Source organism: Taudactylus pleione, unplaced genomic scaffold (genome assembly GCF_031769625.1).
Source record: "Taudactylus pleione unplaced genomic scaffold, aTauple2 ptg000208l, whole genome shotgun sequence".
NCBI classification, from domain to species: domain Eukaryota; kingdom Metazoa; phylum Chordata; class Amphibia; order Anura; family Myobatrachidae; genus Taudactylus; species Taudactylus pleione.
In genome coordinates, this window is record NW_028284610.1 from 338400 (window position 1) to 366286 (window position 27887).

At 42.4% G+C, this 27887-nt stretch overlaps 1 protein-coding gene across 1 annotated transcript in view; it reads left to right on the forward strand.

The window, feature by feature from the left end:
* The window catches only part of LOC148517828 (putative G protein-coupled receptor 141), a 39823-nt gene extending 12730 nt beyond the window's left edge, over window positions 1–27093 (forward strand). The window contains exon 2 of the mRNA XM_088478143.1: window positions 26036–27093. Coding sequence (XP_088334269.1) covers window positions 26060–26962 — 903 coding nt within the window. The 5' untranslated portion in view covers window positions 26036–26059 and the 3' untranslated portion in view covers window positions 26963–27093. The remainder of the gene's footprint in view (window positions 1–26035) is intronic.
* Window positions 27094–27887: the final 794 nt, after the last annotated feature.

Here is a 27887-nt window from a genome sequence, read left to right on the forward strand (position 1 = left end):
ATCTAGACAATTAGCACAAAAAGCAAGTAAATACAAAGGTACAAGCCAATACATATGCACGCACACTGGTCCAGTATGCAGTATTTCAATCCTGAATCTGCGGACACAGTCACCCAAGGATATGGAGAAATGACTGACTACTGCCCCAGCTCACAAGCCTATATTCAGTACAGGTTTCAGAGACAACAAAGGCACAGAATAACAGATGCTCATTGGTTCTTGCTTCAGGTCACTCCGTTCATTGGTTAGTTCATAATGTGTCATCAGAGGTATGGATCAGCTTTCTAACAGCTTCTTTGTGTAGGTTTCCCGCTGAAGAACTGGCTACAGACACTACATACAGAAATATACATTATAACCACTAATTCCCTATAATCCATAACTTGCGGACGCATGATGCGATCTCCTTGCCGATAGAATTGAAGATCTGCAAATAAACAGGGATTTAGAATGGTACCAACATGACATGTCTACTAGTTTCTGTACCTTAAATATTATATACACACATTTCACAACATAATTATTAGCTAACAAAACCTCTAATATTAAGCTTAATGTGCCTAACATGCTCATAAAAACTCCCTATTTCCCTTAAGCCAAACCCCACACCTCATCCTATGGCCACTGCATAACTAGGCAACTAAATTAGCACCCAGTGTAGCTGTCCCTATTAACACAACACTGCCTAAGAGTTTATACACATAAAATGTTTGCATTCTCCATTATTGCCACCTTTACATATGTAGGATCATAATTTTCAGGAGTAACCACTACAGCTTAGTTTAATCTAGTTTGCTAACTTTTTTTAAAATTGTATTTATTGGATTTTACATATAAGAACACAGAAATACAATAATTATAAGTATCTTGAAGGTAAAAAAAATTCTAATAATTCCAGACATATATAGTCCAAGTGGACATATGTCTGACTATACATGTTGCACTCAAAAGTGAATTACATATTATCTTGGCTTAATATATGGAACTGAGATAGGATGTAATTAATGAAAACATGATGTTAAGTGATTTACATCCAAGAGAATTGTTGTTTCCTAGGTTAATGCTAGAATTTACGTAGATACCAAATCTATGGCGTCTAAGACAGGTAACGTGTTAACTATGAGATCTCTATTTACTATGCTATTATTTAAGAATTTGCCAAGATCCATATAAGATAATTCAAATTTACATAAGATTTTAACAATTGGAAAGGGAAGGGGAGGGAAACAGACAAAGGGAAACACAATAGGAAGGGGAAAGAGATGATATTTCAGATTTTTCATGTAAATAGTGTAAGCAATCAGTATTATTTACAGTACTGATATTCCAAGATTTAGTAAACAGCGGAACGCAGTAGATCAGAGTGTACATGTATAGAAATTACATAGTTTACCGCTATGTACATCATATTATACATAGATTATGTTTATATTTTTCTGTTCTGGTTCATCTAATGATTTTATATAGTGATTCCATTTAGCATAGAATTTTTTTCCCACTTTTATCAAATTCGAAAATATTAGTTTGTCTATCATAATATAGTAACTGTGTCAATTTTTGCTTTACTTCCATTAAAGATGAAGCAGATAATTTTGTCCAATATATTAGAATTCGTTTTTTCCCCAAGGTAAGTATATGGAGATAAGGGGTATAAAATATTTTTTATGGCGTCCTAGATTCCAGTTTCTAAAATTTAGTAATAAGCATGCTATAGGATCTATCTTAGTACGTATGGAAAATAAGTTGTTAATATAATCTATCATTTTGTACCAACATTTTTTTATTTTACGACACTCCCAGAACAAATGGAAGAAATTTGTATTAGTTGCCCCACATTTTTTGCAAAAACCTGTTTCTTCAGGAGTCATGTGTTTACGTTGCGCTGGGGTGATATATGCCCTATAGAGTATTCGGATATATACTTCTTGTAGGTACGCCGACTTCAGTATTTTTAATAGGCCTTCATAGGGAGAGGTAATATCTGAGAGATCCAAGATCTTTGGAATATCTAAAGTCCATTGCAGGGTAGAAGTCGAGGCCAGCATTAGGGAGTAGAGGTATTTAGTCTTGAAAGGATTATTTCTCAAACTTTTGAATAATATATCGATTGCTATTGCTTCTTGAGATGGGTTCTGAATTATCGAATGTTTAGAGAGCAAATAATGCCGCACTTGGAGATAGAAATGGAAATGATGTCTGGGAAGCCGATATTTCTGCTGTAGGTCTGAAAATGAATATTTCCCCCAGGATCAAACACCTGATTGGAAGAGGAAAGGCCTCTTGATCTCCAGAGTTGATAGTATGTACTATTTTGTAATGAAGGTGGAAAAGATGGGTTACCCCATAATGGGATCATTTGGCTGAAGGTGGGATCTCAGCAACACTTCTTATTAATAGACAACCATGCAAAATAGGTATCTCTAAAAAGTACATTATTCATTATGTGATTTGGAATTAGAGATATTTTTGAATGAAGGAGAGCACTCGGGGAGAGAGGTGAGAATAGAGCTAGATCTAAAGGACCATCCGTGTATATACTTGTTTCCAACATCCAATCACTTATGTATCAAAAAAATATTGCTAATTAATATGCCATTATGTCAGGGGTGCCCACAACTCCATCTCTCCTGAGATTTTTTTGTTTTTGTCAAGCTATTCTTGGCTTTTTATTTTGCCATATGAATCTAGAGATCATATCCTCTAATTTAGAAATATCTGTCTTCATCAGGGATATCGGGAGCATCTGCATAAAATAAATTTTTTTTGGAAACATTATACTTTTTATCACTGACATTCTCCTCAAGACAGATAAGGGTAAATCTTTCCAGTTATCAAGAATGTGGGCTATTTTTGATATAACTGGGACGAAATTAAGTATATAGATATGGGTGATAGTAGAGCTAATATGAATCCCTAAGTAAATAATCTGAGAGGGTGCGATCCGGAGGGGCATGAGACCTTGGAGGTCTGACTCCAAGGAAGGAGAGTTTCCTATTATCAAAATTTCAGATTTAGTAATATTGATCTAGTATCCTGCTATTAAGCCAAAGGATGTAATTAGATCCATTTCTGCTGGGAGGGAAAGCAAGGTGTCATATGCAAATAAAGCAATCCACAATTCCATCTCTCCCACTGATATGCCTCGTAGCTGAGAAGAGGAGCGGATCGCGACAGCAAGTGGTTCGCCACAGAATGTCATACCGTAATGAATCCTGTTTGGTCCATGTGAATTATACAAAAGTAAAAGTTTTATACGTTCCGCTAAGATTTTTGTAAAAATTTTGTAATCAAGGTTCAATAAAGATATCGGTCTATAAGACCCAGGGAGTGAGGGATCTTTGCCAGGTTTTAGTATTACTTTAATGACTGCATTGTTAAAATACAAGGGTATAGTCTTATGAGTTATGATCTTGTTATAAAAGGATACTAGAGAGTTGCCAATTTGAGAAAAATTTATAGAATTCTCCAGTTAGCCCATCTGGGCCTGGAGCTTTGCCGTTTTTTTTAATTTTTAATGGTCTCAGTTACCTCTTTCAGTGTAATGGGGGTCACTAGTCATTGACTATCATCACTAGATATATGGGTTTGGGACAGTTGTGACCAAAATAGGGGAGTATAATTATTGTCCGAAGAAGGGGGGGTTTAAATGGAGCTCGCTAATAACTTCAGGAGAAGATGGAGGTGTGTATAGCTTCTCATAAAAAGAATGCATAACTTCTGTGACCTGGTTGTTGGATGTAGTTAATTTACCATCTGAACTATGAAGAGGAATACAACCATTTGAGGTATGGTTCTTTGTAACAGGTTAGCAAGTAACTTCCCTGTTTTATTACCAAATTTATGAAATTTGTAATTAATTGCAAATAGGTATTTCTCTCCTTTCAAATGCAGAAATTCATTGAAATGCAATTTAGCAGTGTTATAAAGAACTTTGTTTTGTCCAGTTGGGAATTATTTAGAATTTTGAAAAGCATTTGCTAAATCCTGTTGCAGTTCCAAATAAGACGTTACTTATTTCTTTTTAACCTGTCCAGTATAGGAAATAAATTCTCCCCGAAGTACAGTATTTGCCGTCTGCCAAAATAAATCTGGCGTAGTTTCTGCATGCTCTATATTATCAGATTTAAAATTTTCCCAAGTTATTTTTAACTGATTACAAAATCCATCCATCTGCATAAGATGAGATTGAAATTTCCATAATTTATGGGTACTTCTATCTGCTTTTATTTGAAATTCAGCCCACACCAGGGCGTGATCAGAAATAGATATTACTTCAATACTAGATTTCTGTACCCTGGGAAAAATACAATTTGGAAGGAGAATGTAGTCTATCCTAGATAGAGTATTATGAGCAGCAGAAAGGCAAGTAAATTCCTTCTCTATAGGATGGAGGGCTCTCCATACATCTATAAGATTCAGTCTTCAGCTAAGAGGGGGACTCCCAGCTTTGGAAGAGAGGATGGTTGTTTTGTTGGAAGGGATCGGTCTAGGTAAAATGAGGATGCTATATTAAAGTCTCCACTTATTATTAACGAGGCGGGATTGAATTTATATTATTTAGATAACAGTAAACGATAAAACTTTTTGGAGTAGACATTAGCTGCGTAGATGTTGCACAGATTGTAAGTAGAGCCATGACATATTACTTTGGCAAATACGTAACACCCATCCGGATCAGCCTCTACAGATACCACTTCCATATCCACATTTTTTTCCACCAAGATTGCTACTCCTCGTGATTTGGACTTAAAAGCGACGACCGCTACCAAAGACCACTGCAATATCTGAAGTTTTTTAGTTTCAGCTAAATTTAGATGTGTCTCCTGGAGGAAAGCTATATCAATGTTTTGTTTATTTAAATAAACTAAGATCTTCCTACAGTACGTTTTGCTGGTGAATTGACTCCGCCCACATTAATTGTTCCTACGCGAATACTAGTCATGTATTAATCTCAAGGGATATTTTGTCCCAAAACATTTGCAAACCACTAATACCATGATATGTAAGACCTGGGAAAAGAGATAGGGTAAGGGGAGGGACATTACAAGACAAGACAAATGGGGGACATCGGGAAACAAACATACAAAAATAAGGAAAACAAAAAACGAAAATTGTGAGCAATATAGAAATTCAAATGAAGCGACTTCAGGTCAGACAACTTATTTGTCAACATTAACCAAATAATACTAATAGGCATATCTGAGCCGGCCATCTTCCTCCGCCATATTAGTAGGTAAATCTGAATTTATATAGATATACACATACAACATTTTTATCATTATATATTATATGTCTTCAGACATATAACAAGGATAACAACTCTTACAGAACCTGAATAAGTCCGAGGCATTATCCAGGAATACCATTCTTTAAGTGGAGAGAAAATATCTTGAAGTGCAGTAGCAGGGGAGTAACATCTGGGGATAATATAGATCAAGTGTTCAGCGAGACATTATCCATAATATCGTGACCAGGATCTTTAGCTTCTTCTCTCAGGTAAGCTGCTGCGTCTTCTGGATTTGTGAAATCCTTATAAGAGGATCCGTCAAACAGCCGGAGTCTGGCCAGGTAGATCAAGGCGAACTTTCTCTTAGATTTAATGAGGGAAGCACATATTGGGCTGAAGGTTTTTCATGCTCTAGATAACTCAACTGAGTAATCTTGTAATAAGCGTAATGTATGGCCTTCCCAGTGCAAAGGGAATTTCTTACGTGACGCTGACCAATACAGCATTTTGTGGAGATAATTTAAACATTTAAATAGAACTACTCTTGGGCGGGTAGATGTTTGATTCGAATTCGGTCCCACTCTATGTACACGCTTCAACTACTAGATCTGAGCAATCAGCTTCTATGCCCAGCAGTGTAGGTAGGGTGTTGCGCACAAAGTGTGCGCGTGCAGGCCCTTTAATGGCTTCCGGGAGTCCCACTAGGTGAATATTATTGCGCCTAGATCTGTTCTCAGTATCGTCAATCTTGTTTAATAAATGATAATTATCTTTCTCCAACTTGGATATCGATTGCTTTAAGTGAAAAATATCTTGAAAATTATTCCCCACTGTCTCTTCAACCATTGACACTCTGTGAGACAAGCCCTGCAATTGTATTGTGATGTCAGATACTGCTTACTTTAACTGTAGTGTCATAGTGCTTTTAATAGCATTGACGATGTCTCCATAATTCACTGGGGAGTCTAAATCCCTGCATACCTGGGGCTGATCCGGGTCTTCTGCTGTTGCCTCTATTATTTTCTTTGATGCCGGCATCCCTGCTCTGGGCTTCAGCGCCATGTGGGGACCTGCCCGGTGCTTCTCCTGCTGCTGTGGCAAGACCACCGATGGCTGCTTAGAGGAGTGCTGCACCTCGACGTATCTGTCCATGACCGGGTATGGAAGGGTCCAAGGTCAGGTGTGTAAATAGCCTATAGAAGCAGATTGCAAGCAGTTATGGCAGAGCTCACAGAGGCAGCTGCTCAATCCTCCATGCTGGAACCGTAGTCCGCTAACTTACATTGATTTTGTTCAATTTACCTGGTAATGACTAGAGATGTACGACGGACCATTTTTGCTGGTTTTGGTTTTGGTTCTAATTAGTTGCCGAATTTTGTTTTGCCAAACCACCGTGACTGGTTTTGGTTTTGGATTTTTTTCCAAAAATGTAAAAAAAGCTAAAAGTACATAATTTAATTTTAGCCTTTCTTTGTTCCTAGAGTATTATTACCCAATAACATTAATTTCCACTCATTTCCAGTGAATTTTAACCACTTCAGAACTCACAATATTGTTTTCAATATTCAATTTTGCGACTGGCTGAGAGCTGTCATACTTGCTTCCCCTTGCAAAGGATTGTTTCACAGTCCGTTGTTTTTTTTTTTAAATAGTAGTCTTCTTGGTCCCCTTCTGGGATGTAGATCCATCCCCAGCAGCAACAGGCCTAGCGCTGATGGATTCTTCTGAGGAATCCTGGATAGGGAAGGAGTCACCTAGCTATAACAAATTAGATGCAGGACTACCTCTTATCATTACTGTGGATATTGAGGATGAAGGTGTTGGCGGTAGAGATTGCAGGTGCTGGGATCTAGTTGAACTTGAGGGAAGGGAGCCAGCTGATGCTGGACTGCTTGTTGCTATTTTATAGCACCAGTTTCTGATTTTGTCAAAAACATTTTAATAGGTTTGCTGCAAATGATGTAACAGGTAGGAGGTTCCTAGTTGGTTAACATCCCTACCTCTACTTATCGTGATTTTACAAATGCTACAGATGGCTTGAGAAGTTCTGTCAGGATTTTGGGTAAAAATAATTCCACACATAAGAGGTGCATTTGTTGGTCTATGCCCAGGCATGATGGTGGCCTTCCTCTTATCATGGCAAAGAGCTGCTTCTACTGGTGCCTGACTTATACAAACAACATCCTCATCCTCAACATCCTTATTAGCGCCGGCATCAGCTACACAAATATCCCCCTCATCCTCTTGCACTTCCTTGGTGGCATCCTCATTTTAAATGTCATCAGCTATATTTGTGCTGCTCATCTCCACATTGCAGAGGGAGCAGAAATGGTGGTAGATGGTTTCTCTGTGAGTACAACAGTATCAGAAAGGTTAGGCTCACACATCCCACTTGTGGATACACTTAGGCTCTCCTCAGGGATTTCTGAAATTCCTGTTTCTGAATGTACAGTTTGTTCTACTGCCTTAGTGGTTTTATTTTTTTTTACACCTCTTCTACACTCTGAGTAATTAGGTCTTGCATTGTCATGAGAGGCAGAGGAATATGCCTCTCATGACATATGCCTCTCATGACTTTCAGAACCATTATTCATAAATAAAGGCCAAGGCCTCAGTCTTTCTTTGCCACTGTGTGTGGTGAATGGCATGTTGACAATTTTGTTATTTTTCACCACACTTTCCCTTTACTAGATGTGTTTTTTCTTTAGCACTGTGTATTGTTTTTTTTTATTTTAGATGCCCTGACTTCGTCCCTCTATGCCCTTGAGGATCGGCTTTAGTAGATGATGTTGAAGGACAATTGTAATCATTACTGGTAGCAGCAGCTGCAGTGACAGTATTCGGTTGTTCTTCTCTAAACTAAATGTTATCCATTTTTCAATTCGCAGGTCACTGCATGGCTTATATATGCACGTGAACAACACACACCAAACAGTGCAAACAATACAATTTATCTTTTTGATGTCACAGCTCTATTCCTGCATGGACTGGAGCCACAGGGCTTATATATATGCACATGAACAAATCGCACCAAACAGTACAAACAAAGCAATAATTTTTTTTTATGTCACAGCTCAATTCCTGCATGAACTGGAGCCACAGTTGTCTTATATATGCAAATGAACAAAGTGCACCAAACAGTACAAACAATGCAATTATTTAATTATATTTTTTATTTTTTGATGGCGCAGGCGCAGGTCTATTTAAATAGCATGGAGTGGAGTCACAGTGCTTATATATGCATGTGAATGTCTTACTGATGGAGACAACACAGCTCTTACAGCAGAGAACAGCACAGCATACAGCAGTGTGCACCCCTTATACACATTGACTAAGCAACACAGCCGCTTGTCTTGTGAGTCTGGAAACAGCATATACAGCAGAGTACAGCACAGCATACAGAAGCATGCACCCCCTATGCACAGTCATTGACTAAGCAGGGCCACTTGTCTAGACACAGCCTAAAGAGCAAAGTGCAGCACAGAATACAGAATTGTGCATCCACCTCCCTTCCCTATACACATTGACTAAGCAGCACAGACACTTGTGACTTGTGAGTCTGGGCACACCCTAAACAGCAGAGTACAGTACAGCATACAGAAGCATGCCTCCCCCTTATACAAATTCACTAAGCAGCACAGCCACTTGTGAGTCTGGACACAACACAGTCTATACAACAGAGTAAAGCGCAGCCTACAGCAGCGTGCCTGACAAGGTAATGGCACCAAGTCCCATACGTGGCACCTTATATAGAATCCAAAACCCACGAGAAGAACTGAGCCACCGCTCGGATGGGCTCAGATTCCCGATGTTCAGGCGGGTTCAGATTCCAAGGAATCTGAACCGCTCATCTCTAGTAATGACCCTACCTTGTTTCCTGGTCTTTGTATCTTTGTCTGTAAATATTGACAATGTTTTTTTTTTTCTAATGACATGAAAGTGAATAGGCTGATACCTCTGCATATATTTAGCACATTTTACCCTATGATGGGATAATGCAGTGTTATACAACTTTTAAGGCATGAAGGGCCATAAATACTGTATATCAGACATACATGCTGGAGGATAAAATGTACTGCTATTATTTTTTTATTTTACAACATCAATAATTACGCCCATTCACCTCCCTGCATCTCCCATTTTGTCAATAGCCCATTTTGTAACAACAAACACTTCTGCTTCTGCTGAGTTCTTCCAGTTAAATATATTGTGTAACTGCCAATCCACATTGTTCTGTTTCAAAATTGTTCTGTCGTAAGAGGTAGGGTCTTATTACATCAATATCCTCTTTAAAAAACTGCAAACATGTTTACAAATGACTGTTTATGTTTTGAGTATTATCCAGTACAGATTTTTCCGTTTTCTATTAATCATTTTTGCTATAACTATTAAATAAAATGATGGGGGTTTTGTCCATCCCTTTCTTCATAAAAGTTCTAGTTCTGGACTAATACTTAGATAGTTGGCATTGGTTCAACAACTACTTTAAGGACCGAAATCAATTAGCTGCGATACGCCATTAACGGGTGTAAATGTGACAATTTTGGGGAGACACGAATTTAAAGCTGTTCAATTATTACCTGTGTTAATACTCCATAGGAGTTACCACTTTTTTTTTTTTTACAACCTCCTGAGCAGGTGAAAAGTTGGGCAAAATCCGTATTTTAAGGTACAAATGTGTGAACTTGGGCCCTGATTCAGAGCCGCTCGTAAGCGGCCATTCGTTCGTTCTGACCTATGTTCGCACATCTGCGCATGCGTACGGATTGTAATACGCATGCGCGAACCAGTCAGTGCGGCCGAAAATCGTTTGTTCGCTATATAGCGAATGCCTGCTATTTTGAGTGACAGAAGGAGGCGTATGTGGGTGGTAACAGGGGAAGGTGCTTGAAAACGGGGGTGTGGAATTCGAACACAGGCGTGCTTAAAGGTCAAAACGGGCGTTTTAAGGGAGTGCATAATTAATACAGCAGCGTCATTGACCACGTCACTTGTTTTTTTTTTACTCAGAACTGCTCGCAAAATAGTGGTTGAAAAAACCAGCCACAAGAATAGCGAGCAGTTCATACGCTGTTCGATGTACTCGATTAATCTAATAAATAGTGGACATGACGTATGGTGCAAGCGGCAAGGGGCCGTATTTTTCAAAATTACAACCGCAAGTTTTGCTCGCTCGTTCAGACTTAGAGGCGTGAACAGACCACAATTAGCGAACGGTTCATTTGAATAGCCACCCCTTGTTTTAGAACGAATGACCGCAAATAGCGAGCGGCTCTGAATGAGGGCCTTGGTTCAGAACCACTGGAACACCCTCCTTTATGCTTAATTAGGCACTTAGCTTAATTTGCTCAACATTTCATTTTTGGGGTGACATTCCCCAAATACAGAATAATGAGTTACAAGTTGTAGGACAGGCATAAGGGGGTGCTGTATGAATGGGACAGAAGTTTTTCAACTTCCAGGTGGGAGTTACAGGTATTTTTAACACATTTATAAATGCTGCTTGACACAAATGACACAAATATCTACTTGCACACATTTTTATGCCCCCAAAATTTATCTAGAGCATTTACTTTGCAGAAAAACACTTGCTTTTTTAGCATATTTTTACTTTTAGAATTATGTATATAATAGCCATTTTACACATTTTTAGAACCCCAAATACTTTGCTTTTGGCCACTAACAGACTTATATACTGTTATCCAATATTACTTTGCATTTTTTGGGGGTACAGGCTGATTTCCCCATTTTCACCCACATTTAATGTGACTTGTATCTCAAAATGAGGCAAAATGTCATCATCCTGGATTCTCATGGGTTTTGGATTCTATGAAGGTCCCGGTGATCGGCACTATTTTCACTCCAGCTGGGGACAGTATACAGAGCAGACGTGCTCTCGGTGCAATTAGTATCGTTGTGAACTTGTCAGTCATCAATCATTGCCAGTGACTTGTCATTGTCACTATTTGTTCAAGGGTGCAGTGTTGTCAGGCTGGGGCTGCAGTACATAAAGTGGGGGGTGCTGCTGTGTCATTTAATGTCCTGTCCATCAAGGGGCTAGGGCTGCAGATGATAAAGGGGTGCTGTGTCAATCTAGGGGTGCTCTTCCCCAGTGTAAAAAAAAAATGTGGAAATTAAAATATATATATATTTTTTTGCATTTTTTGTGTGTGCGCTGGGTAGCAGTAGTTGCACTATTATTGTTTGGTGACACTGCCAGCCAGACTGCAGTTTATCATCCACGTATTTGTGACTCTGCACTGCAGGTGGCTTGTCCGCACTCGGCAGGGGTGCTTTGTTGTCCATAAAGAAGGGGTGCTGTCTATGTTGTTCATCAATGAGCTGCTGCCTCGTTCAGGGGTGTTCTTTCCCAGTGTAAAAAAAATTAAAGGGAAATAAAATTAATATTATCAATCCACAAAAAATAATAAAAAAAATATATGTATTTTTTTTGTGTGTGTACGTTAGCAACTTAGCTGAGCTATTACTGTTTGGTGACACTGCCGGCCAGACTGCAGTTTATTGTGGGGTGCTTTGTTGTCCATAAAAAAGGGGTGCTGTCTGTGTTGTTCATCAAGGGACTGCTGCCTTATTCAGGGGTGCTCTTCCCCAGTGCTATTTTTTCTGTGTGTGCGTTAGCAACTTAGCTACACTATTATTGTTTGGTGACACAGCCGGCCAGACCGCAGTTTATCGTCCACATATTTGAGACTCTGCAGATGGTCTGTCCGCACTCAACAGGGGTGCTTTGTTGTCCATAAAAAAGGGGTGCTGTCTGTGTTGTTCATCAAGGGGCTGCTGCCTCATTCAGGGGTGCTCTTCCTCAGTGTTAAAAAAAATAAAAGTGAAATAAAATTATTATTATAAATCCACAAAAAATATAAAAAACATATCAGAACATTAAAATAAATACATTTAAAACTAATCAATCTTTCCGTCCCTTCCCTGTCTTCAGTCCTTAAACATATTCCAACTCCATCGGGCCTCTGACCTAGTTAAGGAAAGCATTCTTGGTTTTTAAACTTCCTAGGGGTCGTATAGTTTATTAAACTGCCATTCTATCTACCACTGCAGTGCCACTCTGTGCCATGTTGGAAGCTGTACTGTCACATGTTATTGCCGCCCACTGCTGTCGCTTAGCTTAGTCAGCCAGCTAGCTGGATGCAACCTTTTGGCCTAAACTAGATTAATTCAATATTGTGAGCTGTGAGGTGGTCAAAATTGACTGGAAATAACTGGAAATAAATGTTATTGAGGGTAATTATACTTTAGGAACAAAAACAGGCCCAAATTATGTGATTTTAGCTGTTTTCATGTTTTCATGATTTTTTAAGAACAAATACAGATCCAAAAACAACACCAACACCAAAACACGCAAGGGCGGTTTTGGAAAAACCAAATCCATTTCCAAAACATGAGGAGATACAGATACAAAACCAAAACTAAAACATGGGGGTCAGTGCACATCCCTACTGTAATTATTTCATGGCTTGCACTAAAGATGCCACATACTGTGTAAGGTTCCAATAACTTTATCTCCATTGCCTTAGGTATGTGCATATATTTAAAGATTCCAATTGTTGGTGGGAAATGTATGTGCAGAACAGTTAGCAACATCACCCTCATTTCTCCAGAAAGCAAATTGAAGGCTATGTAGGTCTAGCATAAAATCCCCTAGGCTGTTTGAGTAGTGGTGGTAGTTAGACAGGGTATGTTAGGATTAATGGTTTTGGGGGTTAGCGAGTGGCAGGAGGGGGTGAAAGTTTCATGTTCTATAGGGAAATAGGCCGGTTGTGCTTATGGTAGAGATGTGCGGTTCAGTTTTACTCTGATTTACTCGGATATGTTTGGATCTTAAAGACGGCATTGTATTGACTATCCGGCTGTCCTGTGCTTTGGATAGCTAATAAGATAAATCTGAACTAATCCAAACTTGCGATAATTTGGCAATAAGAACCAAATAAAACTGAACCCGCACATCTCTAGCTTAAGGGGTCCATTTATCAATGTATATTTGAGGTATAATCCCCGAAAACACCTGTTTTTGGTGGTCAATCACAAAAATTAAGTTTCCCCTGGATGTACTAAGGAGGGACTGCAGCAGGTATCTCCTATACCTGCTGTGATCCCACCATTCCAGCGGGCAGCCACTTCCCCCATAGGTTTCTATGGGGGATGCGATGCTGGCAAATTTACCAATGGAATGGGATGCATTCTGGATACTGGCCCCTGCTACACCGCGCATAATTAGCCAGCAGAGGGTTCCGCCGGATCCCTCCCTGGCAATGGCGGTTGTGCATGTGCAGTCAGTGTGACTGCGCATACGCAGCAGCCCCAACAGCACTGCATGTGCTGGTTGATACATCCGGACACTATGATCGCATATTACAATGCGATCATAGGCGGTAATGTCATGCCCAGATCACATTGCAATAGCGATCATTAATAAATGGGAGCCCATGTGCCCTAGAAAAGGAGGTTTTCTGAAGGAAAATTCAGCCTCTTTTCCTCAATCTAGAAAGCTCTAGAAAGATCTCTCGGTTGGATGAGAGTCATGGACAGTTGGAGAGTAGCGATTTCAATGCTTCTGTTGCTGCGGCTTTGTCGGTGGAGATGGATTGGCAGCTGGAACAGTAGCGAGTCAGGGAGATGGCGGAGCCTTTTCCTCTTGGTGAATATACTAATTTCTGACTTAGATTATATTTGCTGTCTAGTGTGATCAGCAGCTTGTCTGAGTCACACAGTAGTTCAGGCATGTAAGTTTCATCACTTCATGGGTACGGGCGCTCTGCAGAAAAATTACCAGATGGGAGCTGGTTCACCAACCAGTATGGGAGGAGAGTTTGGCCTAGAAACTCGTTAGAGCACATTACCCATTTTCTGTTTCTACACAATGGTTATGGATGTATTCTAACAATGTGAATGTGGTGGACAGGTGTCGGTAGAGTTGCTATTGTGGAATTCTAAATTCAGGCTCATTCAGAACCTGTCTTACCCACTAGGTAAGACAACGATGCCACAGATCCTGGGGTTTGCTGGGTTATCTGTCAATCTTTTAAAGAGGCCGTGGTTTTGGTTCATGAGTTTTGGGCTAGAGCTTTGATGGTGAATGTTGAATTTGAATCATCTTTTCGCTTTTTACCACTAATCCCCCAATTCTTTTCAGTTCATAGGCTGTCGCTTTGATTACTTATTTTTTGCTGATCGCTGTCTCCCCATGGGCTGTGCTGGTCTTGTTCACTATGGTCACAATTATTTGGATGATGCTTTTGACGTTGGTCACTGAGAAATTGTTGTTCATGGAGAAATAGTTTTTTGCAGATCAATCGCCACTTGCTGAGCAGCAGTGTAATAAGGTCTCTCTGCACAAGGCTCTGGGCCTGATTCAGAGCCGCTCGTAAGCGGCCGCTCATTCGCTCCGAGCGATGTTCGCACATCTGCGCATGCGTATGGGTCATAATGCGCATGCGCCAACCAGTCAGTGCGGTCGGAAATCGAGCGCTCGCAAAATAGCGAGTGCCTGCTAATTTGAGTGACAGGATGAGGCGTTTGTGGGTGGTAACAGGGGAAGGTGCTTGAAACTGTCAAAACGGGCGTTTTAAGGGTGTGCATAATTAACAAAGCAGCGTCATCGACCACGTCACTTGGTTGCTTCTTAGCCTGAACTGTTCGCATGATTGCGGTAGGAAAATCCTACCACAAGCACTGCGAGCAGTTCAGACGCCTTTCGATGTTCCCGATTAATCAAATAAATAGCGGAGATGACGTAGGATGCGAGCGGCAAGGGGGCGTCTTTACAAAATAGCGAGCGCATGTTTCGTTCGTCGCTCAGACATAGAGGCGTCAGCAGACCGCAAAGAGCGAGCGCTCAATTTAAATAGCCGGCCCCTTTTTTTTGAACGAGTGAGCGCAAATAGCGTCCGGCTCTGAATCAGGCCGTCAGTCCCTTCTTGAGCTGTAGAATTTCACATGCTGCATAATCCCCATACGTTTATTTTTAGGAACCTGGAGCAGGCTACCTCTTTTTTTTTTTAAATCCCAACAAAAAATTTTTTTTTATTTCAAGTGCTATTTAGGGCTGTGCATGTGAGCAGGCAACTGAGGATATATATAGATATGAAGCTTTTAGTATCACTTATCAAGGTGCTTCAGTAGATTTTTTGGCCTTTTGGGGGCTTTCATGTTGAGGGGCCTATTTATCATTAAATATTTGTGACATATATTCAGTATTACCCCAATGTATGAAGGAGGGAATGCAGCAGATATTTCCTGATGCAGTCACTTCTTTGAACCCTGATGCGGTCACTTCTCTCAGACCACATTGCAGGGACAGGCTCCTTTCAGAGCCCCTGTCCCTGCATGTGCTATTTGATACATCTGGGCGGTATAATCGCATCCTGCAATGCAATTTTGGGTGCTAATATCGCATTCAAATCATGTTGCAAATGCAATAAATGTGTCACTTAATGAGATGGTGTCATCCTCCAAGAGCTATTTTAACTCTAAATTGTTGGCAGGCATTGTTATTATCAAACCATGTCAGACAAAATGTATTGTTACAAAACAGATCAACTAAGGAAAGGGAGTTGGATTATGCTGATGGCTCAGGCTGTGGAAGATATTTTCCCTCTGACATAACTAGCGGCCTACTTGCACCTTTGGCCCATTCAGTCTGTTCAGTGGTCAGTACATGCGGCTTGGACTCACATAACTAAATTTCAATTTAACACCATATTTAAGCACTGCATATTGGCTTTAGGTTTGGATCTGTCCATGTATGAGACAAATTCCTTTAGGATTGGCACAGCAACGTTGGCAGCAGAAGCAGGGTGCCCAGCTGCATCCATTCATGATTTAACTAATTGGAAATGTTATACTTATATATAAAAAATATATTTTTGAGGCTTAGTCACATTAGGGTGTCCTTTTTTTGCATTGTTGACCCAAGTCATATGTAGCTTGCCAATATTATAAGGAGTGAAGGGATGTTTTCCCTCTAGTGGAACCTGGTTGGTTGTTGGTATCCCAGAGGTTTTTATATTTTTACCTTCACCTTGGTGGCAAACCTGTCGTCCCCCCCCCCCACACATCCCCCCTATCCCTTCTTCCTTCCTTTCTTTGGCTAAAATGTAGTTTGTTATGCTGTTTATTACTATCTGTTTAGTTTTATTACATTGCCATATCATACTCAATTTTACATTTGGGATTGATCTAATCACAGGTCTTCCCTTAGACACCCAGAAAATATAAATTATTTTTATTTGTATTCTGGGTGGAACATCACCCGTTAGCAAGTAGGGATGAGCGGGTTCGGTTTTCTGAAATCCGAACCCCTCTGAGCCCCCCCGATCCGAGTCGTATCCGATTCAGGCTTGACTTTTCCCACCTGACTCAGATCTGAAATCGAGGCAAAACGTCATCATCCCGCCTTACGGATCTCGCGGGTTTTGGATTCTATAAAAGGTCCCCACGTCGGTGCCAATTTCTCACTCTGGCTGTGGACAGTGAAGAGGGAGGGTGGGAGCTAGGGCTGGCTGGGCTGTGTTGTGCTGCTGTTGTCCATATGGGCTGTGACCACTCTGTCCATAGGGGCTGACTGGGCTGTGCTGTGCTGCTGTTGTCCATAGGGGCTGGCTGGGCTGTGTTGTGCTGCTGTCATAAGGGCTGGCTGGGCTGTGTTGTGCAGTCAGTTGTCCATAGGGGCTGTGTCCACTCCAAAGTCTATAGGGGCTGGCTGGACTGTGTTGTGCAGTGTCCCATAAAGGCTGTATTCCTAGAGGGGTGCTGTAGTGTTGTCCAGGGGGTGATCTGCGCATCAGGGGTGCTCCCCCAAAGTGCACTCCAAAAAAAAATTTATTATTTTTTTCTGTTTGTGAATTGGGTGCGCAGTAGCCACACGTGCACCAACAAAGTAACGCCAAGCGTGCTCCTGTGTCATAAGTAAAGGGCCGGCTGGCTTGACCATTAAAGGGTGCTGTAACCCCCAAAGTGCACTCCAAACAAAATAAAAAAATATTTTCTGTGTTTGTGAATTGTGTACACTGTGGCCGCACGTGCATCAACAAAATAGCACCAAGCGTGCGCCTGTGTTATAAGTAAAGGGCCAGCTGGCTTGTCCGTTAAAGGGTGCTTTAACATTGAAAGTGCACTCCAAACAAAATAAAAAAAATATTTTCTGTGTTTGTGAATTGTGTGCACTGTGGCCGCACGTGCATCAACAAAGTAACGTCAAGCGTGCGCCTGTGTCATAAGTAAAGGGCTGGCTGGCTTGTCCGTTAAAGGGTGCTTTAACATTGAAAGTGCACTCCAAACAAAATAAAAAATTATTTTCTGTGTTTGTGATTTGTGTGCACTGTGGCTGCACGTGCATCAACAAAGGAGCAGCGCAAAGCATGCGCCTGTGTCCTATAAGTCTGTTAAAGGGTGGTGTAACCCCCAAAGTGCACTCCACAAAAAATAAACAATTCTCTTTCATCTGTGTTTGTGTGCGAAATGTATGTGCAGTAGCCGCACGTGCATCAACACAGCAGCAGCGCCAAGCGTGCGCCTGTGTCATAAGTCAAGGGTCGGTTTGGACATCTGGTCTGGACTGAAGGATGTGCCAACAATTTCTGACATGTTTACTGTCACTGCATATGATACTGTCACCGCTGACAGAATGGTGGAGGAATTATTTTCTGTATTTGTGAATTTTGTGCACTGTGGCTGCACGTGCATCAACAAAGGAGCAGCGCCAAGCGTGCGCCTGTGTCATAAGTAAAAGGCCGGCTGGCTTGTCCGTTAAAGGGTGCTGTAACCCCCAAAGTGCACTCCAAAAAAAATAAAAAATTCTTTTTTTTTCTGTCTTTGTGAATTGTGTGGGCTGTAGACACACCTGCATCCTCAAAGCAGCAGCGAAAAGCATGCGTCTGTCTGTTAAAGGGTAGTATAACCCCCAAAGTGCACTCCAACCAAAATAAAATAATCTTTTTTTCTGTGTTTGTGTGTGAAATGTATGCGCAGTAGCCACACCAGCATCCTCAAAGCAGCAGCGACAGCATGCGTCTGTCTGTTAAAGGGTGGTGTAACCCCCAAAGTGCGCTCCGAAAAATAAAAAAATCTTTTTTTTTTCTGTCTTTGTGAATTGTGTGGGCTCTAGCCACACCTGCATCCTCAAAGCAGCAGCGACAAGCATGCGTCTGTCTGTTAAAGGGTGGTGTAAACCCCAAAGTGCACTCCAACAAAAATAAAACATTTTCTTCTGTATTTGTGAATTGTGTGCACTGTATGTGCATCAACAAAGTAGCAGCACCAAGCGTGCGCCTGTGTCCCATAAGTCTGTTAAAGGGTGGTGTAACCCCCAAAGTGCACTCCACGAAAAATAAACAATTCTTTTTTTTCTGTGTTTGTGTGCGAAATGTATGCGCAGTATTCGCACGTGCATCAACACAGCAGCAGCGCCAAGCGTGCGCCTGTGTAATAAGTCAAGGGCCGGTTTGGACATCTGGTCCGGACTGAAGGACATGCAAACAATTTCTGAGTCTACTGTCACTGCATATCATACTGTCATCACTGACAGAATGGTGGAGGATTACATCGGTGACAGCATCCAAGTAGGCATGTCAGACAGTCCGTACCTGTACTGGCAGGAAAAAGAGGCAATTTGGAGGCACCTGTACAAACTGGCTCTATTTTACCTGTGTGTAGTGCAGCCGGGAACCTTGTCAGCGAAAGGCATAGGAGGTTGCTGCCACAAAATGTGGAGAAGATGATGTTCATAAAAATTAATTATCAACTCTTCCAGTGAGACCAGCCTCCAGAATGTACAGAGGGACCTGTGGTGTTGGATTCCAGCGGGGACAAATTAATACTCTGTGAGGATGAGGATGTACACAACACTGAAGAGGGTGAGGAATCGGTGGATGAGGAGGATTAGGACAACATCTTGCCTCCGTAGAGCCAGTTTGTGCAGGGACAGATTAATTGCCACTAGCAAGAAAAGCAACCACTTTACTGAGCAGATGTCAACTTAGGTGGATAAGGGTGAGGGGGTCTGTGCTGGGATGGTTGGCAGACTACTGGGGTGTCCCCAGGTGTTTCATCATTCCTCTTGAGGGCAATGACCTGGGCAAGATTTCAGTTTTTATTAGCTTTTTTTAGGGGAAGGTTTTACTCATTGGGGCTCAGTATAGCTGGTTTGATCAGAAATTGTCTATAAACAGGTTTGGAAGTTTCACATTGTGATGCAGTTATGGATATAGTTAGGAGGATGGTTAATGCTTGTTGTGTAGTTTGTGCTTTGGCATTGTGGTCACACTCTCAGGCATTCACTTACTCATTTTAATGATGTACATCTGTTTAGCTCTAATGGCATACATCTTAGTGAAGCCGGCATGTTACATTTCTTGGGGAGTATTTTTTTATTCTTTTGGGCTGGTGTTGCAGGGTCTATTGGGTGGTGGGCTGCAAATCCTTTTCATCCTGGCTGTGACAAGAAAGCATAATACCTTAGAGGCCATGAGTTAACTAATGGGCACCCAAGCGTTTGTGGGCAAGTTGTCTGTATCTAAAGGAGGGCCTCACTGCTTCCCCGATGACCTGCGCATGCGCAGTAGACTATGGGGACACTCCAGTGCCCAGAGTCTACTGATGCTGCGGTCGGCGGTCAGACATGTCAGCCTGCTGCTGGCCGCTGGGGGGGGAGAGGAGGGGGTCCCAGACGGGGAATGAACACGGGTCCCCTCCTTTCTTAATACGCCGCTGGCAAGTGGATGTTGTTTTAACTCTCGTAGAATTATTTTTTGTTACCAGTTATTTATATAGCACATTACAGAGAACAAAAAGTCTTTCACATTAGTCCCTGCCTCAGTGGAGCTTGCAATCCATATTCCCTACCACATGTAAACACACACATATACACTAGGTTTTTTTGCCAGAATCCTATTAACCTACCAAACGGGTTTTAAATAATCATAATGGGCTCCTCCTTAAAGCCAACGTTTCAGAAATGTAATATTTCTTTAATCAGGGATGATAAAAGAAATATAAAATGTCTGAAATGTTGGCTATAAAGAGGAGCCCATTCTGATGATTTAAAACCCAGGAGCCCCGATTTTTTGGTACTGTATTATGTTGAAGCAGATCTGCTGCATGGGTGAGCACCCCGGGCACTCTTTAAGTTGTGTGGAGTGCCGGTCGGATTTATTGAGATATATTTATATATATATATATATATATATATAATAAAAAGAGATGCCGGCACTCCTCACATAAATGAATAATAATGCGCCTGGTCCGGTGCCTTCCTCTTTACCTCTCCTGATGCGGGGAGGAATATTTAATATGCAGAAATAGGTTTCACTAGCGGCGTCTTGGTGAATAAAGCATCACATACTCGTTATGTTTGAATCAGATTCAAACATAACGAGTATGTGATGCTTTATTCACCAAGACGCCGCAAGTGACGCCTATTTCTGCATAATATATATATATATATATATATATACACACAGATGTGTCGTCATACACCTTTCCTTTTTTGCTTCATTTGGCACGAGATGCCAGCACAGCTAAGCTGCACCTCGATTAGTAGCAAATAATATATCCCATTTTGTGGCTAATTCGCAGATTTAAAGGCATGGCACATACCTTAGTGGAGCACCCCATTGCTGAATTTTGTTGGTAACAGGCAGTCCCTGTACCAATAATAGAAAAAGCTATGGTCACTTGGGCCAAAAAAGGGCACTAACCAGTATACTGTAAGTAAAATACAGGCTTATTAATTCAACAGCAATTGAGTACTAGACAGGAAGGAAATGCCATATAAGGGTGAAGCTACTACCTATCAGGATTTATATGCATCGCCGATATATGGCATTTCCTTCCTATCTAGTATTTAATTGTCTATTATTCTATTACCTATAAGGGTTTATATGAATTGTCCTTATATGGCATTTCCTTCCTGTCTAGTACTCTATTGCTTCCTATTCAATTAGCTACTTAAGGGAGCCCGGGAGACTAATGCTGGGCTTACACTATACAATTATCTGTCAGATATTTGTCCTTTCTGGCTGGTTGAAATGGAATCTGGTAATGTATGGCAGCAAATGACAATCGACTATTGGCTCACAAACACTGGAAAACAAACAAAAATGGTCGTTCAGTCATTTTGGTTAAAATACACGAAGTTAACCAATTTGAACAATTGTTTTTTGTCTGTTTTCCAGTGTTTAAAACCAGATGATCGACTGTCATTTGCTCCCATACATTACCAGGTTTTCATTCCAACCAGACAAATTGGACAGATATCTGACAGACAATTGTATAGTGTATGCCCAGCATTAGTCAGTGAACCTATTGACTACATGCTGTGCTGATGCCTTTTGTGGACTATCTTGACAATGATCCTCTGAAGTCGAAACGTCAACTTGTGATACTGAATTAATAAAGCCTATATATATATATATATATATATATATATATAAAATATCTATCCTGATCACTGTGGCCAGAAGTGATCGGGATACATCAGCAGGTGGAGCTGAGGCTTGAAGGAGTGGGCGGGGGCACAGGGGCACCGCTAGGCTGCCTGGATACATAGCAGCAGCCACGTCTACTGCTTTTAGTAGTCAGTGATCACTGTTATGTTGCACCGGAGCCACAGGGGGAGGGTGTCCTGCTGGCGGACCGGATGCATAGCAGCAGCCATGGCTACCAGATACTATTGTGCTGACCCTGTATTGGTTTCCCTGTACTGTGTGCTATTGTCTCAAGCTGGTTCCAGGGCTAGGGTTCAGTGTGCTGTATACGGTCTGTACACTGAGGTGTTCAGTAAGCTGTATTACTTATACTGACTCTCAGTTTCTGAGTTCCTCACTGGTTCCAGTTCCAGGTCTTGCGTCAGAGCTTTACTAGAGTTGCAGCTTCCTCAAGCTGTACTCTGACTACATTAGACTCCGATTCTTGGCTTGAGTACTCAGTTACAATCTACCAGTACCATATTGTTCTGAGTCCTGGAGGTCACCCTTGTCTCTGGAGTGTATCCCAGTTCTAGTTCAGTATCCATGCATATCACTAGCCTGTGGTTCCTACATTGTCATTAGTGTGCCTACACTTCTGTTTATACCTATGAGCCAGGGTATTATTGAGGGTATGCAGTCGGGAAGCCAGCAGACCTAATCCCGACAGCCAGCTTCCAGACTGTCATATCCTGGCAAGGGTTAAATGACAGGCGTCGAAATCCCGACGCCTGTTATTTTACCTACGCCAGGAGCCCAACACCTGGCTTACCGATCAAAGGTAAGCCAGGCGACGGGCGCAGACAACCGCTGGGGGTGAAGGGTAAGGTTTAGGGCTCCCTGGGGGACTTAGGGTTAGGCTAATGGAAGGGGGGGGTTAGGGTTAGGCACACCCCAGGGGGAGGTTAGGGTTAGGCACTCCCCCAGGGGACTAATGTTTAGGCGGTGGGGAAAGGGGGGTTAGGTTTAAGCACTTAGAGGGGGATTAGGGTTAGGCCCTTGGGGGGAAGGTTAGGGTTAGGCACCCCTAAGGGCGGGTTAGGGTTAGGGGGTAGAAATAGGTTAGTCAATACTTACCTTAGGACAATCGGGATTTCCTCCTCTGCCGGGATGCCGCTGTCGGGATTCCAACCGCTGGGCATGGGTCCAGCGGTAATTCATACCGATTCTTTATTAAGAAACTTCTTTTCCTGTGCACATCTGTCATACCTAAGGGTCCTGAGCTGGATCTACAGAATAACAGAACCATGACAAAAACATGCCATGACACAATGAACATGTAAAACAGACAGTGGGGCTTATTTAGAGTTAGCAGCAAAACAAATAAAAGGGAACATACTGTATACAAGGTCTGTCTAAAACATTTGGTGAATGGTCTGATATATCTGTATGCAATGCTTGCAACAAGGTTGCTCATGCGCACTGACATACATGGACATGTCTGGACCTGCCCCCAGTTGGGATTTGCCGGAGGCCACCACCACACTGCCATTGCATTCATTTCAACAGAGTGTCCTGAGCACTGTGCATCGAACAGCAATGGAGCAACGACACAACATTAAGTTCTGCTTCAAATTGGTTTAATCGGCGATGTAGATGCACAAAATGTTGGTGAAAGTGTACAGGCAGGATGCTGTGAGTAGAAAATGTGTGTACGATTGGTTTGCACGCTTTCGCAGTGGCAAGGAATTGGCACAATACTTGGGACACTCTGTTGAAATGAATGCAATGGCAGATATATCAGACCATTCACCGAACTGTTTAGACAGACCTTGTATGTACAAGGCACTGCAGGGGAGACAAAATGATATGTGCAGAAAGATTGTGAGGGTTATGTGTCCTAGCTCAGCTCTAATTTACATGATACTATCCACTATTTATGTGCTAATATTTCATGTAAGGAGGCAGAGCCGTAACTAGACCTTTTGGTGCCCTGTGCCAGAAAGAGCATTCGCGCCCCCTCATTTTTCAAAGGGACATAATGCACCCAAAAAAGGGCCATGTCTTCATGGGGAAGGGCCAGGGAAGAGATAGGGGAGGCCAGGGGATGCTGGGGATAAAATAAGAGAAAGCTACAAGTGAGAATGATAATAAACAGAAATTTGACAGGCCCAAACAGCGCCCCCTGACCTGTGGTGCCCTGTGCGATGGCACCGGCCGCACTACCCTAGCTACGGCCCTGTAAGGAGGTAATAAGAATGCATCCCAGGAACCACGAGAATTATTACAATGATTATTTTGTTACAGTTCTGCAACTTCAGTGTGCATGAAAATAACATCAAATACACATTGCACATTTTATTTAAAATATTTTCTGTGTAGACATCAATAATAGCTTTCAAAATAACAATACATATAAGAGCAGAAGCTGGCTGGCAACTTTTAGCCTGGGGGCAAATACATGCTGGCGGCCCTGGCAGAGGGGTAGCGTGTAGCCAGGGTGCCCGAAGAACATGCGTGCTACAGCGCCCCCCCTCAAGTGTTCCAGGGAGGAGGCGGGTCCATATGGGATTAATGTAAAGTAAAAATTAAGATTAGGAACAACCCCATCGTGGTGCCCATATGCAGTGCCCCCCTGTGCCCCAGGAGAGGATCCCCTTATGCAAGCCTCCAGTAGTGCCCCCAGTAGTGATCCTCCTATGCAGTGCCCCTTATACAGTGCCCCCAGTAGTGGTCCCCCTGGGCAGTGCCCCTTGTGCCCCCAGTAGTAAGCCCCTTACATAGTGCCCCCATTAGTGGCACCCCCATGCAGTGCTCCTTATATAGTGCCCCCAGTACCAGTCCACACCCCATGCAGTGCCCCCAATAGTGGTAACCCTTATGCAGTGCCCCTTAAATAGTGGCCCCAGTTGTAGTCTCCCCCCTATGCAGTACCCCCAGTATTGCCCTTTTTATAGAGCCCCCCAGCAGTGGTCCCTCGATGCAGTGCCTCCAGTGGCAGTCCCCTCCCCCCTAGGTAGTGCCCCTAGTAGTAGTCCACTCCCCCCTATGCAGTGCCCCTAGTAGCTGTCCCCTCCCCTTGTAGTGCCCCTAGTAGTAGTAGTCCCCCTTGTAATAGTAGTCTCCCCCTTGTTGTGCCCCCTGTAGTACTCCCCCCAGTTATAATCCCCAGAAGTGGTCCCCCCTTGTAGTGCCCCCCTGTAGTGCCCCCAGTAGTGATATCCCCCTAGTAGTACCCCCAGTAGTAGTCCCTCCCTATTGTAGTGCCCCCAGTCCAGTAGTTGTTCCCCCTTTGTAGTGCCACCAGTAGTAGTAGTCCCCCCCCTTGTATTGCCCCCATTAGTGGTAGTCCCCCCCTTGTAGTGCCTCCAGTAGTGGTTCCCCCCTTGTGGTGCCCCCAGTAGTGGCCTCCCCCCCCCCCCCCAGTAGACACACGTAGTGAAAAAAAAAAAAAAAACACTTACCTGAATCCCCGCTCCCGCCGTCGCCATCCGCTCCTCCATCTGTCCTTGCCGGGCCGGGCCGCTCTGCATTATGGGAGAGACGTCATATGATGTCATGACGCCTCTCCCATTGCCCACTGCGGGAGCCGGAAGATGGAGCGGCTCCTGCAGTGGGCGCAGCAGCAGTTAGTGAGAGTCTGACAGACTCTCATTGGCTGCTGCTTACAACAAACACACAGCTGCCGGAGCCGGCGGCTGTGTGTTTGTCACTTGTGTAGCGCTGACCGAACTTCGTCCGGTCAGCGCTACACACGCGGTGCAGTGACACAGACTGCCCGCGGCCCGGGGGGCACATGGCACCCTGCTCTAATCCATTGCGATCGCTATGCTGTCGCAGCACTACGCCCACTGTATCTTACACACATCCATAATGTGTAGCAATACTACGAAACCATCGGTACCATCGCAGCCTCATGCACACTTGCACAAGATCTGACCTTACTCAGAAATTGCTAACTTCCTATCACACTATGGATCCTCAGATGGCGTAGGCCATTGCAGTAGATAATTATCCTGGAACAGCGTTGAAACGCAGTGGCACACCAGTGTTCGCCCGATTGCGTGCATAGTCGCAGTTGCAAATGCTAGTGAATCAGGCACTCATTATCTTCAAAGAAATAGTGCATTTCTATTATGTTCCCCAAAATAAACCACTTTATTACACTTTCATGTGTATTTCAAAATGAAGAAGGAGCAAGAGATGTACTGAGTCAGCATACTTGCTGGCTTTGTTATAATGTATCAGCTATCAATGACATCCCTTAGAGGAGTATCTTCCTCTTTAGGAGGTACTGTATATAGGCATTTCAGTACACAGTCTATATTGATCTAATATGTTTTTACATTTTATTTTTATTTTTCTGTTGCAGGTAACTTGGAAAGATTTGCACAATATGGGACACACCAACCAAACAACATGTTTTATAGAGGAGACAGTTGCAAATACCATCCTTGTTACACTGTACATTGTCGTGTTTATTGGGGGAACAATTGGAAATATTATAATGGTCTTCCTGCTATGTAGAACTAACACACGATCCATGACCACTACTTCAATAATAAATCTATTAGTGGTCCACTGCATCTTCCTTCTTACACTTCCATTTCGCATTTATTATTACATCCAAAGACAATGGGACTTTTCATTTGCATTTTGCAAGTTGATAAGTGCAATGATTCACATCCACATGTATCTTTCCTTTATATTTTATGTAGCATTGCTCAGCATCAAATACATAAGCTACTTCAAACAAAAGGACAAGATTGAGTTTTACAGGACACTCCATTCTGTGGTGGCCAGCGCAGCAGTGTGGATTATCATACTACTTGTCATGTTGCCTTTGTTTTTTTTCAAATATGGCACCTATGGAGATTATTATAACTCCAAGCAATGTTTACATTTTCAAAAGGAATTCTCTGAACCTTTTGTGATCGCTTTGAACTATGCTGTAATTGTGGTCGTTTTTACAGTGGTATGTCTTCTCCTGGCTGTTCAGATATTCATCATCGTAAAGGTTGTGAAGAAACTGAAGAGGTCAGCTTTAGATCATCAAGAGTTCTGGGTACAGCTGAAGAGTTTATTTTTTATTTTTGTCATGATCAATTGTTTCTTTCCTTATCACATGTTCAGGATTTACTATATAAAACATACACAGTCCTGTTTCCACTACAATGAGATCTTTTTAGGTACAACTGCCCTCAGCTGCCTGGATCTTCTGTCATTTGCAATACACACCTATTTACAGAAAGTATTTCAAAACAAGACCTGTTCATTAAAATGTCTATGGCGATCATAATTTGACTAATATAATGCATGCATTCATGAAGTAACAATGCAAACAATTCCAAAGATCATTTGTAGTTTCTGAGACATTACTCTCTCTCTCTCTCTCTCTCTCTCTCTCTCTCTCTCTCTCCTTTCTCTCTCTCTCTCTCCTTTCTCTCTCTCTCTCTCTCCTTTCTCTCTCTCTCTCTCTCTCTCTCTCTCCTTTCTCTCTCTCTCTCTTTCCTTTCTCTCTCTCTCTCTCTCTCTCTCTCTCTCTCTCTCTCTCCTTTCTCTCTCTCTCTCTCTCTCTCTCTCTCCTCTCTCTCTCTCCTTTCTCTCTCTCTCTCTCTCCTTTCTCTCTCTCTCCTTTCTCTCTCTCTCTCTTTCTTCTCTCTCTCTCTCTCTCTCTCTCTCTCTCTCTCTCTCCTTTCTCTCTCTCCTTTCTCTCTCTCTCTCTCTCCTTTCTCTCTCTCTCTCTCTCTCTCTCCTTTCTCTCTCTCTCTCTCTCCTTTCTCTCTCTCTCTCTCTCTCTCTCTCTCTCTCTCTCTCTCTCTCTCTCTCCTCCTTTCTCTCTCTCCTTTCTCTCTCTCCTTTCTCTCTCTCTCTCTCTCTCTCTCCTTTCTCTCTCTCTCTCTCCTTTCTCTCTCTCTCTCCTTTCTCTCTCTCTCTCTCCTTTCTCTCTCTCTCTCTCCTTTCTCTCTCTCTCTCTCTCTCTCTCTCTCTCCTTTCTCTCTCTCTCTCTCTCCTTTCTCTCTCTCTCTCTCTCTCTCTCTCTCTCCTTTCTCTCTCTCTCTCTTTCTCTCTCTCTCTCTCTCTCTCTCTCCTTTCTCTCTCTCTCTCTCTCTCTCTCTCTCTCTCTCTCTCCTTTCTCTCTCTCTCTCTCTCTCTCTCTCCTTTCTCTCTCTCTCCTTTCTCTCTCTCTCTCTCTTTCTCTCTCTCTCTCTCCTTTCTCTCTC